The sequence below is a fragment of the Zonotrichia leucophrys genome, chromosome 1A, assembly GCF_028769735.1.
Source record: "Zonotrichia leucophrys gambelii isolate GWCS_2022_RI chromosome 1A, RI_Zleu_2.0, whole genome shotgun sequence".
Classification (NCBI taxonomy): domain Eukaryota; kingdom Metazoa; phylum Chordata; class Aves; order Passeriformes; family Passerellidae; genus Zonotrichia; species Zonotrichia leucophrys.
The window spans coordinates 13,619,377-13,636,825 of NC_088170.1; the positions used below are offsets into that span (position 1 = coordinate 13,619,377).

Below are 17,449 nucleotides of genomic sequence, written 5' to 3' on the forward strand. Positions count from 1 at the left end.
TTCTTGTGGTTAGCAAGATAATCGGATTGGAATGATGATGATTTATCAGATAAACACCAAGAAAAAGGGAAGGGAATAAATGAAGTGCAAACTTGATCAAGATACAGTTCAACATAAATATCTTTAGCTGTTCAAAAATTAGAAATTTAGCTAAAATAATGAGATTCCTAAAAATTTCTAAAACCAACCTTCTGATTTGGGGCTTTTAGAATGTACATTTTAAAACAATTTTCTTATAATGCATAGGATTATGAGTCATTCATCTATTCTATAAAAAGGGAGAGAACACAAGCAGAAGGAAATGGGACATGCATTTTTAAAGACTGCTTCTGCTTTCTTTTTTGTTTATATGTCAGCTGGATTTTCATGTAACAATGATTCTTGTAGCTGTGGTCTTATAGCAGATGCTAAATATTGCAAGAATTGTGATGAACTATGGCAGCTGAGTTTTGTGTTTAGATTTTAAAATAGTATGCATATAAAAAAACCAAAATAATTTCTGGATTTCATGTGGTATGTAGGGAATGGGGAAGTAGAACCAGCTGAATGTTTAGGGGGAACTCGGAATGCACTTCCCACTGATGGTTACATGGGAGATGCTCTTCAGTTTCAGATTGGATTTGCTCATTGTGCTTTCAGTGCTAGACTGTTTCTTGTATTGTTTTGGCAGCATGTAGTGACACTTGCTGGAGCGTGTCAGCATTTTGGCACAGGGCTGCTGAGGAAAAGACTTTGTGTAGCTGGATCATTTCAAAGCTTCAGTGTATAAGCACTCATTACAGTTGATATGGAATGGGTTACGTGACTGGGGCACTGCTCCAGTTCTTGTGTTACTAGAGTGCATTGAGTGTACATCCCTCATTTTGGTGGAAATGTTCAGGGTTGTACTGTTTTTCTGTATTAACTGTGAAGTCAGCAGTTTGTAAGTGTCAGTGAACTTTTCACAGAACGAAGAACTCTGCCAGGATTCAGACCAGCAAGCAGGGATTACTTGTTTTTTTGTTGGTTTTTTTTTTTTCCTTAAGAATTTTGTGCAAAAGCACATGTTCTCCAATTAACCTCTAGTGTTTCAGCTTCTAACAAAATGTACTTAATTGACTTTAACATTGTGTTGTTTAGGTATCCGCAGAGTAGATGCTTTGTCATGACTGTTGTAAAAATTTTGCTTTTAATCACATTTTGACTGTTTTATCTGGAAAAAAATATGCACTGAGAAAACATTACATCTCTCAAGCACTCTTTAAAATACTTGCTGCTATTTTAAACCAAAACCAGTTCTTCTAAGTTATTTATGTGGTCACTTGTGTAGTTTATGAATCCAGTTCCATTGTAAAGATTTCAAGAATAACATGAAGGTATTCTTCATTAATTTGTCTTAGGAGCTAGGACTCAGTTACATGATTTTTGCAGAAAGAAAAAAAAAGACAAGGAAAATACCCATTATATCTTCTATAATTTAACAGCACATAAACCTCAGTTGTTTTTTGTTTGTTTTTTTTTTTAACTCATAGCTTCTATGAGGAAAATTGTTTGAATGATTTTCCTGTAATTAGGATCAAGGTTTTTGGGGGTAATGGTGTATATATTGTGGATTTGCTCATTTCTAAAGGAATTTGATTCTTGTTTCATGTTTATGATTTTTTTTAATGGCATTCTGTGTTCAGTGATAAATTATTACTCAAAATTTATGTGGCAGCCCAGTAGTGGAGATAATCTGGTATCTCATTATAATTTTGTAGAGTAAGCATATTTTAATAAAAACCTAAGATTTAATTATTTTTTAGCTTGAAAAGTAAACCCTGTGTGCATTCTCATTAACATGTAAAAAATATTATTCCAGCTGCGTTGGGGTAGAGGAGCACCATGCTGTTGACATTGATCTATACCATTGTCCCAACTGTGCAATTCTCCATGGACCTTCTCTAAGTAAGTATGGGTTATTCAAATTTCCTCTTACACCTTCAGATTGTTTTCTTCCCATATACAACTGCAAAGGACTGTTCAGAAGAATATTCAAGATGAGTTTGATTATTTAGAAGGCACTGGTTCTGCATGGCTAACTCTGAGCTGATTAAAAACCTGCAAAACAAACAAACCATCTTGAAATGTTCCCTGATGTGGAGATGCAGATAGAATATAACATAAGGCACAGCTATAGATTGGAGAAATCAAAGTGCACAGGGTAAGTAGAAAACAATTTGGACTTGGCAGAAAGTGAGAAAATGAAAATTAGAATCGTAATTAAAAAAAAAGGAAAATACAAAAGATGGTTTCAAAGGTCCTATATTTTAATTATCCAAGTTCTGATAAATATACGTAGGAAGCCAACTTTGAAAAAATGTACAAGTTAGGTGTCTTTCCTTTCTTGATGGTTGTAGGTTATATGCTACAATAGTCAAACACAACTTTTCATCAGTGACAGCAGAATATGAACATCCTGTGAATGGTGTTTGTTTGTGCTTTTTTGTTGTTTGTTTTTGATTTTATTGTTTCCCCCCATTTATGTCCTTACAAGTTGCACAGTTGCAAATCTCAGGTTTCTGATTTATAAACAAGGTTCCACCAGGGTCAAAATGAGTTGCCAGAAGAGTCTGAAACAGAGTAACAAAAGACATCTCTTGGGTTCTACTTTCAGTAGATAAATTTGCTGTAGAGATCTGCAGTGGCAAAATGGAACAGATTTTCTTTTGCTGACTACTGAAAGGATACTGCTTTTTCCAACTCTTCTAGATTTTCCTCCATGTCTCCCCTTCTCAAATAGAAACAGGATTGTAAAAAATATTAAAAAAAAAAAATCACTTTTCCAACAATGAATTTCTAGATTCAGACCTGTAAAGTATTTATAAGCCATGTGTCTTCCCCCTCCAAGCACTGAGCCATGGTCATCTGTGTTTTCTAATGCAGGTTTGTTTGTGGGTTTTATTGTTCATTGTGGTTTTGTTTTGGCTTTCTTTAGTTGTTGTTAATTTTTTTGTTTATTTGGAAATTTCTTGGTTGTTTTTTAATTTTGTTTGGATTTCCCCATGAAGACACCACATAATGTTTTATAGTTTATGCTGACTTAAATAATATTTTCAAATCTAAATTTACTTTACATTTAGAAATAAGTTTAAAACCGCCCTGAGTGATAGTCTTGTGGAGTATGAACAAAGTGATTAAGCATCAATAGCTGGTATAATTAATGCATGTTGCATGATGTGTATCTTCTGTAATGTATGAGTTCATGGTCTGTTAGCTAAAAGGTAAGGTAAATGCTGGTTTATGTGCTTGTAGTTTTTAGTACTCCAGTGGTCATTTTCAGTTCAAATCTGCATGTTTGTCTTATAAATCAGAATACAAACAACAGCCATTTTTTTCCTTAACTTCTGTGTCTTTTATTTTTTTCCTGTGGAATAGAGGGACTAGGAAGAGGAGTAGACAAGAGATAATATCAGACTTTTCAAAATAATAAAGTAGTAAATTGGAAACTTCTTTTCTTTTCTTTATTAGTGAGAACTAGTCTGCTTCACCCTGATGCCTGTAAATAATCTTTTCTGTAGTGTAAGTGCTGTCTCACCTGCAGCAATTAGACAGTGAGATAAGAGGGATTTTTGTTTTGGAAGTCTCTTCAAAAAGACAAGAATCTGTGGCTGTGGTAAAAATTATCCTTGTTATTTCATATTGCCTCAAGTGTGTAGATCATCTAGATTTAGTAGAAACTTCAGACATGTCAGTTACCAACCCAGACAGAGGTGATATAATTAAATATGTCTTCACATTGAATTTCATTAATTGTTCTCAGCTGTCAGAATCAAATCTATGGTAGTTTGTGGTTTGGGCCTACTTCCTTCAGATTTTAAAGAGACTGATAATGTCTCATGACTTCAGGTAATGCAGAGATGTTCCAGAGTACTTTAGTCATATGAAATTATGTATGTAAGTAAAAGAAAAAGCATTTTAATTTACAGCTTCATATTCTAAAATCACTTTGCCAAAGAGTTTTAAGAGACAAAAATTCAGCTGTTGAAGAGTGCAAGTATATCTGTGGTTTCAACAGAATATGTAATCAAATGAGGTAGTGCAAAAAATTTATTTAAAATATACAAGAAACACATGCTGTACAGTAGAAATAGGTGGTTACTTTCAGTATCCTACAAAATGAATTGTGTAAAAGTTCCAGTAATGAAAAGAAAGCTACTGCATAGTTAGATGGAAAAATGATATTAAAAAATAAATGTGTTTAAGAAAAAAAATCCTCATCATGATTTGAAAGAACAGTTTTACAAGACCTTTAGCAAGTAGCCATGTGTATAAAATGCTGAATAATGAATCCTAAAATCATAAGTAACTTAAAAAGAGAAAAACTTTAAAAAAAAGTGATATATGGTGGAGGGTTTTTTTTTTTTTAGATTATTTGACTTAGAGTATCCATATTAATTTTGTTAGTTTCAAGGCTTTCTCAGTGATTCTCAAGTCTAAAAATGCTCTATTTGCATGAATGCTGAGTCAGCTGTGTCACCAGCTTGTGGTGTCCAGAGCTTTGAGAAAGCACAATGTTCAGTAAATGTTAATAAGACTGTAGCTGTCAGGACATCATTTTCTTTATCTGGTTTTGCCTTCTCAATTCTGTCATACCCTCCAACCAGTGTCTTTTTGTTTGTGGTATTAATGCCTGTGCTTGGTCTGAGCTGAGACTGAGATGTTGGACCAGGCCTTAGCAGGGTGTGCTGTGATTTACTGCCTGCTCCTTAAAACCTTGCAGTCTTCCAGTGCCAACATTTCTCTTGCCTTTTTGGCATCTGGGAATCCCCTCTGGGAGCCCCCAGTACCCCTTCCAGGACCTGGGGGCTCATTTTATGTGTGTACACCTCTTGATGGTCTCCATTTGAAGTCTAGCAGATGGTGATGTCTGTGGGAAACAGTCCAGTAGTGGGAGAGGGCAGGGAGGAGTGTTTGCCTAAGTTATTGGCCCATTGTTTTGAGTGTAGGAGGGATGTAATTAAAAAGAAAAGAAAAAGTCATCTTTCCACTTAATTTTCATGAAAACTTCCAGCACACTTTTCTGTTCCTCACCCTCCCTGCAACTGTCTTGTGTAGTTCTCTGTTGTCCCAGCAGGTTTTACCTCAATTTTTATAAGCACCAAGAGTGAACACTGGTTCCTTCCTTAATTTGAGCATTAGGATCCATTCATTTAAAAGGTTTTTATTTTGCAGTTGTTTCTGTAATGTCTTAAGGGGTTAAAAAAACTCTAGAATGAAGGGATAGGTAAACAGAGCAAGTTTTCATTACTGTTTCTTCTTCAGTGTTCTCTTATGAAAGGACGATGCACATTGCCAAGTTCAAGCAAAAGAATGATTATGTTTTCTGATTTGTAAGTGTTGCAAAGACAGATTTTAAAAAGTGTGTCTGTGCTATAAAATCTCTTAAGCAGCTGTATCGTCTTACAATTTTAATGAGCTGTTGTAACAGCAGTGAATTTATGGGAAACTACTCTGTTGAAAATTAGTATTAGCCACTAATTTCTTGCATTATTATTTATGACTTAGAAAATAGCTTTGAAAACTTAATAAACCTGTCTTCATTATTTATGAAGTTTTACAGTATTTGGATAGTTGGCTCATTAAGCAGCACTGGTTTTGAGTTTAGCAAAGATCTATAAATGTCAGTTTATTCTCTTAAAAGTCATCTAAAGGGTCCATGTTGTCATGTCTGTGGGAAACAGCACACCAATAGGAATTATTCCCTCTTATGTGTAATGACTATAAATGTCCATTATTCCTGTATAAACAACTGTTTTATCTGGAGAAGCAGCAAGTTGGGTTTTTTTTTTCTTTTTTAGAAAATATTTTCCACTTCCTAATACATCCTCAACTTCCTATTACAGTGAGCTGTGTTTTCAGTATTGCTAGTGCTCTTTACATTTTGGGTGCATCATGACTTAGTGAATTTAAGAATGAGCTCTGCCATGACGTTAAAATTTGTATTAATGCAGTGGTTTTGCTGGATGTTGTATTTCAGGCTGTTTGGCAGACAACTGTAAAACACTATTTGTGTTGACAAATAACCTTGGCTTTTTCCTCTTCTGAATTTCCTGAGCATATGCAACTGAATTTCTGTTTAACATTAGTGGTTAAATTATAGATCTGGTGTCAGTAAATCTTCTTGGGGCAGTCTTCCAGTAGCAGCTGTCTAGCTGGGGAGCAGAGTTTGGCTTTTTTAGGAAAAACTGAAATGCAGCCTTAAAATTATGGGACCCATAGTGTGTTCCTTAGTACAGTAAATGATAAAGGTAGGAAGTTCAGCACTCTTGGAGGTTGATTCCCAAATGGTGAGATGGTGGTCCCTTTTGCAGAGGCACCTCTTGATGATTTAATACGGCTTCTCAGCCTGTTGAGAGTTTGAGGATGAGAAATAGAAGTTTATTTGTACAGGAAGGAAGTGCTCCAAAGAGCAGTTTACTAACAAACAGATGATACAACCAAGGGCTTCCGTTCAAGGCTTGTGCTCTTTAGAAATGGAGATGAAAAATGAGTGGTTGAGGAAGCCAAATCAATGAAATAACCATTATGAAATGATTTGTTATGAAATTATGAAAATTGGAAGAGAGGCAGTTGAGTTAACCACAATATCATAAGTCACTTTGTCCTCTCCTTCACTCAAGGTCAAAAAATTCAAATGGGGAGGCTGCATACAGCTTACTATGTTTTATAGAACAACTTTCCAATATGTAAAGGGGGCTTGTAAGAAATAAGAGGAATTTTTACCGAGGTCTTTAGTGATAGGACAACGGGTGATGGCTTTAAGCTGAAAGAGAGTATATTTAGATTAAAGAAGATATTCTTTACTGTGAAATTGGTAAAGCACTGGCACAGGTTGCCCAGAGAAGTGGTGGATGTCTCATCTTGGAAGTGTTCAAGGCCAGGCTGGATGGAGCCTTGAGCAATCTGGGATAGTGGAAGGTGTTCTTCTTCATGCCACAATGTTGTAACTAGATCATCTTTAATGTCCCTTCCAGCCCAAACCATTCTGTGATTCTGTAAAAGTACATACACTTTTTTTACACAAGCTTTTTTTCATTTGGGTATCTGTCATTTGTCATAGGGAGATCATCACAACAAGTTTTTATGAGAATGTCTAGTGTTTCAATTTCCTTGGCCTTTAAGTATAAGGAGCAGTTAGAAACGTAATTTTGCTACTATTGAATTGTCAGTTCCAGATTCCCAAAATTGTAATAGAACTTCATTTATCCTTTATTTTTTATTACTATGCTGTAGCAGTGCATTAAAACTTCAAACTGTTAAGAAGTTGTATGTTTTGGAGTGCAGTGCTTTTGTTACATATATTGTCAAGGTCACACCTGCCCAAAACAGTTTGCACACAAAACTGTAACTGTAATTCTAGGCAGTAGAAATGGTAGTGAAGAGCAGTAATATTATCAGACTGGGTATGGCTGTGTTTATGGGATGTAATAGCACAGTGGGATTAAGTCTTGTAACCTTGTGTGAATATGTAAAATGAAGTCTCTGGCTTTTTAAGAGCTGTGATTCCTTTGTTTATTTAAAAAAATGTCTGAGCTTTAAGAAATTAAAGTTCAATTGTTAGTTTTATAGCTGTCTTTTTGGATTTGTACAGCTTTCAGGCTGCACGTGTTTACTTGTGTTGGACTGGATATGGAGTCTTAACTTGTGTATAGTGTGCACTGAGATTCTCACATAGAAGGAGCTATAAAAGTACAGAGTTACTGTGTCTTGCAGGTGTCATTTGTTGGAAATAGGTAGAATGTCATCTGATTACTGTGATTAACAAACCTTATTTTTTTAATGTGATTGAGGCATGTCTGTCTCACTGATGGGATGACTGCTAATCTGAGCCATCTGATTTAACTAATTCCATATTTAATCCTTCTGAAACTTGCAGTGAAGAAGAGGAGAAACTGGCACAGACATGACTACACAGAGCCAGATGATGGCTCCAAACCAGTGCAGGCTGGAACACGGACCTTTGTTAAACAGCTGCGGGCTCGCTCTTTCCCAAGGTACAGAACCTTCCTTGCATACTCTGGTGGGAAAACACAGTGAAATGTCATCTGAGTATGTCTTAGAGGAAGTGACTAACATTTCTCTGCTTCACATTGTGAAGGTTGAGGATGACTTCCTCCTTCTTCAGAATTCTTCCCAGTGCATCCCTGTTTCAGATGGATACATTTGCCTTGTCACACAGTAGCCTCCCCTGTTCAGTTTTGCACTGGGATGCTGCAGGGTGGTCTGAGAAATTCTGAGTTTTGGGGTGGGTTTTTTTGGGTTTGTTTTTTGGTTTTGTTTGTTAGGTATTTGTGCTCTTGGTGTCAGAATATTGCCTGTCTATTCCTTTGGTTCAGGAGTAGTTCTCAGTTTCATAGAACATTCACATGAACTGGTAGAATCTACCTATTCTTGCATGCTTTAGAAGAAAGTGGAGAAGCATGATTATACTTTAATCCTGAGTTTTGTTGGCTTTCTCACTGAAACATAATGACTTACAATTCCTTAAAGCAGCTGGTGGTTGTTGTTAGCAGAATGTACTTTAATGCCTTCTCTGAGAATTCCTTTTCCCTGTCCTTTAAAGTTACTCTCTTTGGTCATACAGAAAGACTGCGAATTTCCAGATGATGCATTACAGTAAAAATTTCTTTGCTTGTTGAGGTTGTTTCCTTGGTCTTTTAATGCTTAATAAAACAATATTGTGTGTTTCTTTTTGATTCAGATGTAGCCATGCCTGTCTGTCCTCCCCCAAACTGAGACTTTTTTTATTTCAGTAGTGCTTGGAGGATGCTTTTCTTGCTAATACTCCATCCTTTCTTTCCACCAGTGCTGATGAAGTAATTTTGAAAATGCATGGAAGCCAGTTAACACAAAGATATCTGGAGAAACATGGGTTTGATGTTCCCATTATGGTTCCTAAATTAGATGGTCTGGGACTCAGACTTCCTCCACCAACTTTCTCCGTTTTAGATGTGGAACGCTATGTGGGTAAGAGTCACTCTGGAGTACTTTCTAAAATGATCCTGCCTGTAAATTAAAATAAATACTTGCTAATACTAAATGATTAAATACTAAATGATTATAAGAGTTTCTAGAGTGCTATATATTTATTCTAAGTTCAAGACTAGGAGAGTGTAAAATCAACTCTGTGCTTTGGAGTGGTTTTTTTCCTCCCCCGTTTTTTTTTGTGTGTGTCTGTCTGTTTGGTAGATGTGTGATAGGACTACAGCCTTATGTCTCAACTTTCAAACCTGTTAATTTCAGTGCAAGCTATATGTGGAATGCTGAAGTTTTTTTCTGCTGCATGTAATCCAAGGATAATGAGAATCACTCTTAGGATTAATAAATTTAATCATTGGTTAGGCTATGACAAAACTTAATGTTTTGGACTCATTATATTGGCCTTTCTGAGTTAAATCTTCCTGAAATTTTCCTACCTTGGCATCCTTTGCCAGGAGAGGCTTCCCAAGGACCACTTCTTTCTTACCACATCTCTCACCAGTGTGTAATTGTGCCAGCCTGATGTAAGTGTGCAGACAGAGGCTGAGGCAAGTGCAGCAGGATATTTCCTGTAATGCATGGTACAGCTGACAGTCCGAGTGTGTTCTCACCATCACCTGATCTAATGATGTGTGCTGAAAGTAGGTTTTCTGTCCATCAATATTTTACAAAGGCACCAGAATATGCAGTGTTGTCACCATTGTGATGATAAATAGAAATGTCTGTTCTGCCTTAAAGAGTAATTATTATGGTGATATTTCTGAATGGTTTTTTTCTGGATTACTGTCTCTTTGGATTCAGATAGAAACTTGACTGTTTCATCCTGACCTGCCAAGTTTTCCAGCTCAGGGAAAAAATTGGAATGTCAGAGATATACCTTCATATTATTAAAATTAAAAATAAGAAAACTGAATAAGTACTATTTCAGCTGGAATTTATCAAGATGATACAAACATACAGTTTTAAAGTGAATATGTTTATAATCTACATCTAGGCATGTTTCCAGCATTCCAAAATTAAGTGTCAAACTTGGCCATTGTGTAACTAAAAGTACATAAACCAATTGCTGTTATAGTGGTGGTGTTAGTCCTTTCTCTTGGCCTGTCTAGTTCTCTAAATGTATCACTTGAGAACACATGGTCTGTGACTCCCTCTCTGTTGTCATCAGAAATGAAACACACCCATGATAATTATTCAGTGAAAGTACTGTGTGCTTGCAAGTTGTGCCTTTATGTAAGGAAGGTGGGGGTTGGTGGTGCTTGATAGGAAAAGTGAGGAAGAGATCTGCCCTGATAACTTTCTCCATGCTACTCTTTGCAATTGCAGCCATAAACCCTTTTTTTTTTTTTTTTTTAACAGATGCAGCCATTCTATACTACTTTCTTTTTGGTTAACCACAGGAAAGAGGATTTATTTTTAGAGTGTTTTCAGTTCTGTCCTCGGCTGATTATAGTAATTAAAGTTAAACCTAATAAAAAAGTTGGTTTATACTGATCTGTCTCTCTTCCAAGAGAATAATGATAGTAGTAGAGTTTTTCTGCAGAAATGTTTTGATGAAGACTGGAAAAAAGCTAATTTTCTCTTAAATTCCTGAAATGTCTTTTATCTGTGATAGCCTTAAGAAGATCATCCTGTTTTTCACAGGTGGTGACAAAGTGATAGATGTCATAGATGTAGCAAGACAAGCAGACAGTAAAATGAAGCTCCATAATTACATTAAATACTTCACAAATCCTGACCGACCCAAAGTATTGAATGTGATCAGCCTGGAGTTCTCGGACACAAAGTGAGTATTGACTTCAATTCCTTGAATGTAGGAAGTGGTTTTCACTAAGCTGAACAGTGTGTGTAGGAATATAATGCCTGTAGTGGGAAAGACAGGAGGAGGTGTATTTTATGTAGACAGCCACTGTCATGTAATGTTGGTATAAAACATATTTATTAGTTCATAAGTAATGTCTTTGTAGGAAGCTGTCATTTAAAAAGAGGTGTGCTTACTCCTGCTCATATTAACAGTTCTTTTTTGTTTGTTTGTGTTTTAAAAGGATGTCTGAATTAGTGGAAGTCCCAGACATTGCCAGAAAGCTTTCGTGGGTGGAAAATTATTGGCCAGATGATTCTGTCTTCCCTAAGCCTTTTGTTCAGAAGTATTGCTTAATGGGTGTCCAGGACAGCTATACAGATTTTCATATTGATTTTGGAGGAACATCAGTTTGGTACCACGTTCTCTGGGTATGAATGCTGCTTGATTTACAGAATCACAGAATATGCTGAGTTGGAAGGACCCATGAGGATCATCAAGTCCAACTCCTGGCCCTGCTTAGGACAGCCCAAGAGTCACCCCGTGTGCCTGAGAGCATTGTCCAAACACTTCCTGAGCTCTGTCAGGCTTGGTGCTGTGCCCACTTTGCTGGGGAGCTGTTCCAGGGCCCAGCCACTGCCTGAATGCCTTTGACTATGTGAAACAAAAGTTACTCAGTGTGCAGCCTTCTGTTGTGGCATTATCACCTGCATGAAATCCTGGGCTTGCAGTGCCAAGGGAGGAGGTTGAAAGTGAATTACTGATCTCTGGTGTTGCATTTTTATGCTTTTATTTTAGCATGACTTGTAGACTGTAATTGGTTGACTGATCATTTCAGTAGACTTGTGGGTGATACAGTGAGGTTTTAGCAGGAAAAAAATAATTGAATGAAAATCATTGGCATACTCAATTTTTTATTCTCACAAATCTGACCATGTGTACATCACCGAAGAGGCAAAGTGGTTTCATCCATTCATTTTCTCCTTTGGTAGGTGTGTGCATATCCATTTGTTTATAAAAACTGGATATTTTTGAATCCCCATGAAAATTTTGTGTCCTTTAAATCACAAGACACCACCTGTTTAATACGCTGTATCTAAGCTCTTGGTGGATTGCATTTGTGAGACACTGCCTGAACATGCCATAGTGGGAAGATGGAATACTTTACATTTAGATCAATCTGTTACTTCATTAGGAGTGACTCAGAGGTTGTAGTGTACCTCTAGGAAAACATTAATTTATTTGTTTGGTGTATTTGTTTAATAGGGTGAGAAGATATTCTATTTGATCAAGCCCACTGATGAAAATTTGGCTCTCTATGAGTCCTGGAGTTCATCTGTCACCCAGAGTGAAGTATATTTTGGGGACAAGGTTGACAAGTGTTACAAGTGTGTTGTGAAGCAAGGACACACTTTGTTTGTCCCAACAGGTAAGACTTTACTCTTGGTATTAGGACTTAGCAAGTTTAATCACCAGGAATTATGAATATTGTAAAATAATTGCATTATCGACATTTGGTATCTTCTAAAATTATGGATAAAAGAGAATAATAAAACAATTAGAACTTCAGATTTTCAAAGCAAGTAATTAACTTTTAAGATTGCCTGACAGTCATAACAATTATCAGGAAGTGAAATGGTATTTGTTACTCAATTAGATGACAACAAATTAAAGTTGATTTTGATTATCAGGGAAGTAGTTCCAGTTAATAAAGCACAGATTGTTCACTATTTGTTAATTATTCAGACTGAATTCTTATCCTAATTTTATAATACAATTTTATTTTTACAGATTTCAGTATTGCAAGGCCTACTAAGCCTAATTATTACAGAAACATTGCATAAACTTCTTATGCTGTAGGCTAGAGTATGAAGAATAAAAGTTGGGTGGGTTTTTTGGTTTGCTTTTGTTGTGAGAAATGTCAAAACAATTCTTTAATAAAAGAATGAAAAACAGACAAATGCTTCAAACAAAACACCTCACCCTACACAAACTCCCAAATGCCATAAGCTTACAAGTCTTTAATAAATCAAACAATATTTTGCCAATAAAATGACTGCCAGGTTTTGGTATTTTTGCTTATCCAACCTGTCCCTATAAATGCTTTTTAGTATTTTCTTCTTGAAAATTTGTACTGAGTGCTGTCTTCTCTTTTTTGAGCGGTAAGAAATCTTTAAATACACGGAGCAAGAAAATGGTTTACAATTCTAGTTCTGGAAGAAGCTTTGAAGATTATGATCAGTACATTATTCCATCCTGTACTTTCTAGACTACTTCATTTTTCTCATAGCTCAGTTCTGTACCTGGGAGGTTCAGTGTTCACTGTTCTAGTTCACAGCTTGTGCAGAATAAGTACTACTTGATGATGCCCTCTGTGTGCTTTTGATATTCCTGAACAGCCAGAGCTTCTAAAACCAAGTATTTCCAGTAAGAAATAGCATTAATTGTCCATATATGTAAGTTGCAAAGATCTATGAGCAGACAAAGCAGAATTACAGAATGACAAACTTCATTGTGACTGACAGAAAATAGCTTTCTAAGTAATCAGCTGAATCTGAGCTATCACTGTAATATGGCCATGAAGAAAAGTATCATCAGATGATAATTTCTCATGTGTACTTGTATTTCAATGTGTGTACAAATAAAAGGGTACTTCCAAATACACATGTGCATGTATGTGTATACACACATATTCATATACGTATGATGGAGTGCAGCAGAAGAACCTGTAAATTAAACTAGGTTTCAAGACAGGTGTTTAAAAAGAAATGGGAAATTATCTGTAGGACCGAGGAAAGACTTTGACAAAAAATCCCCTGATCTCTGGTGAAAATCACTTGCTGTTTCTGCTTGCACTGATGCTAGTAGATGTCATAATTATTTTATAATCTTGGAAATATGTTCAGAGTGGTCTTCTGATCTAAAATTAATTTTACATGTAGGTGAATAACATCTACTGAGAGGCTCTTTAAAGTTATTTAAATATTATTCAAGATATTCTGTGTGGTCTACGCTAAATTTTCATTCCTCGTTATGTATACCTGGATCAAAAGTGTAGCATAAAAATACCAAGCAGGAATGAAAAAAAAGTAATATCTTAGGTTGAAGCAGGTATGCCATGAAACTGCTCATCATTAGCTGAATTAGGGCATAGATTTAATGCTAGTTTGTAATATGTAGTTGTTTGTGATTTGGTCTGATCTTTCCTCAAATTGGGAAACTTCCTGTGTTTGTCCATCTTGCCTACACTTGGTGAAAGCATGAAGTAGTGTGCAAATGTCTGGCCAGTTCACCTTGTGTCAAAGAGCATCTGCAGGAATGCAAAATCAGATCTTGACAGAGAAAGTCTCCTTGTAGTTTACTTACACTAAAGCTCCACAGTTTACTTACACTAAAGCATTCACAGATAACTATTTTTAATCAGGCAGCTCATGTAATGAGTTCTTTTGTGTGCTTAGTTGAAATTATCCCCTAGTAATTAGCGGAATCAATAATGTAACGTTGGCCATGCTTTACTGTGTTGAATAGTGGATTTCTTAAGGACAATATTTCAGTTATGTGACAAAGTTTATAGCGTGTCTAGACTGGGTTTTAAACTGATCATAATTTCACTTGACTTAGAATGGCTGTATTTAGAATAATTTATGGGACCACTTCTGAATTCCTATTTGAGAAACTTCAGTATTGCTAAATGATTTTATGTTGTTCAAACAACCCAGTTACTGTAAGCAACATGTAAATACTGAAAGACATATAATTTTATTTTTATGACTTGATCTTTTGTTCAGTATATTTTTCCATTCCTGAGTTGTTTATATTTGTGGATTGGAGGGAAAACTTTTGGAATTTTTACTTGACAAGTTGGCTTTGCATCCTTACTGCCCCCTCCAGTGATAAATGTTTTAAGCTTAATTATTTCAGAAAACTACAGTTCCATTAGATTTCTGAAAAATTATAGTTTACATGTTGTTAAAATTACTTGTTCCTGGCACAGAATACAAATCTGTTTGCTTTTTTTTCTTTCAGGAACAGCATTTTTACTTATATGTGTATTTAAGAACAGTCCTAGAACAATTCATAAGTATGAATTAAGTTTCAAAATCTGTCATTTCAGGCTGGATTCACGCTGTGCTCACATCTCAGGATTGTATGGCTTTTGGAGGAAACTTTTTGCACAACCTCAACATTGGCATGCAGCTCAGGTTAGTCTCAGCTCTTCCTGTACTTGTTCCCCAGTAAGTAGGATATTCTTTTCATAGAGATTTTTCTTCATGCACTTAACCAGGATCAAATTGGTGCAGGCTCTCTAACAGACTATAGTGGCATTTTCAGTTAGAATGTATCAAGCACGTTCTCTTGTTTTACTTCTGCAAAGTTTGTTTCAAAAGCAAAATGATGGCTGTGCAAGAATTTAAGTGACTAAAAGGAGGAAAAAAAAAAAAGAAAAAAAATCTACTTTGGAGATTAGTATAAGTGAGTAAAACAAAACTAAGCAAGCCCAGGTGTGCGACACCGAGTTGAAATGAGCATCCTCAAGTCAGCATTGCTCTAAGGGCAGCTGTATTTAGTTTTTGTCCAAGATGTAGAGCTGTCTTCTAAACATATTGTTTTTATTTATTACAGTGGAATCCCGATAAAATTCCATCTGTTAAAAGATCACACATTGGGTTTGTATCCTAGTTTTATGAAGTCCAACTTTATTCTTAGAAGTGCCGCAGTCAAACTTGATAAGGTCAGAGCCTGAATGAGACCAGAGTTCAATCTTGTCTGTGGTCTTGTTGGGGTTTAACTATGTGGTACTTGACTTCTTTTATTTATCATGGCCATGGTTATTTTATTTCATTTTATTTTGGACATTGTGTCAATTTGAATGATTACATCGTTGAATAATGAATTTGATAATTAAAGCATTCATGTTTTGTAATAATTGCATTTATTCAGGTGTTATGAAATGGAGAAGAGGCTAAAAACCCCGGATCTTTTCAAATTTCCTTTCTTTGAAGCCATCTGTTGGTTTGTGGCCAAAAACTTACTGGAAACATTGAAAGGTAATGCATGTTTTATTTTAACAGATGCACATACACCTGCTTTTATAATTCTTTTTCTCTTAAGTCATAATGGACCATGGCCTCAGTTTTTCTCCCAGGCTTCTTTCATACAATTTAAGATCTTTGAATATCCTTTGATAGCCTTTACTTTAAGCAAATAGTTCTGTGAAATGATCCCCCCAACTTATATCTGGGAGTTTCTTCTTGGTGGCTTCACAACCAAGCATAGAAGTTTTCTTGCACTTCTACAATTATTTTTGGCCTTTCCAGTCACAGCCTACTGTCCTCTGCTCCTGGTTGTGGAAGGAAAAATGTCTGTGAGGGCTTTTGTAGGAAAAATGTGTACCAGTTCCTATGGGCTGTGTTAAATCACTATATCAGTGTTTATCCAAGAGGTGTCTCAACAGCCTCCAGTTCTTAACAGCTGCTGTTCTTCTCCAAACTTCTTCACCCATTCCTTAATTGCTGTAATTGTACCCATGTATATTTGAGAGAGTGCCTATCTGACTTCACCTTTTTTTGCTCAAGTATCTTGCCCTCTGCCTGCTCTGTTTAATCTTAATAATACAGTGTATTTCAAAGGGCAGATGTCAACCTTCAGAAGAGACTGCTGAATTCAATTTGTTTTGTAATCATCAGAATTCCATGTAACTGTTTCTAACGTGAAAACAGTACAAGTTATTGAAAATTCTCTTCTCCTTTCAGCAAATTAAAACATTGAACAGCCCTTAATTCCTGAATGAGTATTTGAAGTCTTGGAGTGACCCCAGAGCAGCTCAGAAATTTTACCAAACAGTACAAACTTACAGAAAACTTCGTCTTCCAAAAAGAGTATTTTTATCTTGAAAGCTTGCTTTGGTTTCTCTCATTCATGCATATTTACAAACTCGTCAGAAGCCATAGGAACTGTGTTCCTGCTGGAAAAGCACATATGTTTCTGTAAGATGTAGCTAACTATAAGCTGTGCCTGTTCACCCCACTCTTCCCTCTCCTTTTTTTTATCCCATGACTCCTTGAGTCCATAGGCTATGAGCCCCTTGTGTCTTAGGGAAGAGCTGTGAAGCTTATTCTCCTATTATGTTTAATCTTTGGTTTAGCAGATGTTTTTGTCACTGAACAACATTTTGACCTATAAGCATCACAAAAAATAAAAACTGATGTTTCCGTGGCTAGGGTGAAGTTTATGTTGGATTTTGGCATCAAGGCTCATATGAATTAGGTGTTTGCTAGTCAGAATCCATTGTTTTATGAATAAAGAATGATGCCAGTTCAGTTTTGTGGGGTAATGGTGATGTCCAGCTGTTAGCAGTACTTTTTATGAAATTCAGGTCAGTGAGCAAACTCAGCACAGCAGGTCTTTCTGCTTCATTTTATAGAATGGTAACAGGGTCATAAACATTTTGAATTTGACTTTTTATTGCCAGAAAGTGTTTCAGGATAAGTATTATTGCATTCACCTAAATAATTTTCTTAATTCTTGGGGTTTCAAAATAGGCGATGTGTGCTGTAGTTCATGTATGCTGTACTCATTAATTTGAATTACTTTTAACTCATGCAATTGTTTCTATTGCATCTACAAGATTCAGCCTGTGGTACTCCA

General features: G+C 35.9%; 1 protein-coding gene across 2 annotated transcripts in view; it reads left to right on the forward strand.

The window, feature by feature from the left end:
- KDM7A (lysine demethylase 7A) overlaps window positions 1-17,449 on the forward strand; it is a 56,592-nt gene that overhangs the window by 23,509 nt on the left and 15,634 nt on the right. For both annotated transcript variants that reach the window (XM_064700873.1, XM_064700879.1), the window contains exons 2-9: window positions 1,841-1,926; window positions 7,898-8,015; window positions 8,828-8,988; window positions 10,645-10,786; window positions 11,046-11,232; window positions 12,068-12,230; window positions 14,916-15,003; window positions 15,743-15,849. In XM_064700873.1, coding sequence (XP_064556943.1) covers window positions 1,841-1,926; window positions 7,898-8,015; window positions 8,828-8,988; window positions 10,645-10,786; window positions 11,046-11,232; window positions 12,068-12,230; window positions 14,916-15,003; window positions 15,743-15,849 — 1,052 coding nt within the window. The remainder of the gene's footprint in view (window positions 1-1,840; window positions 1,927-7,897; window positions 8,016-8,827; window positions 8,989-10,644; window positions 10,787-11,045; window positions 11,233-12,067; window positions 12,231-14,915; window positions 15,004-15,742; window positions 15,850-17,449) is intronic.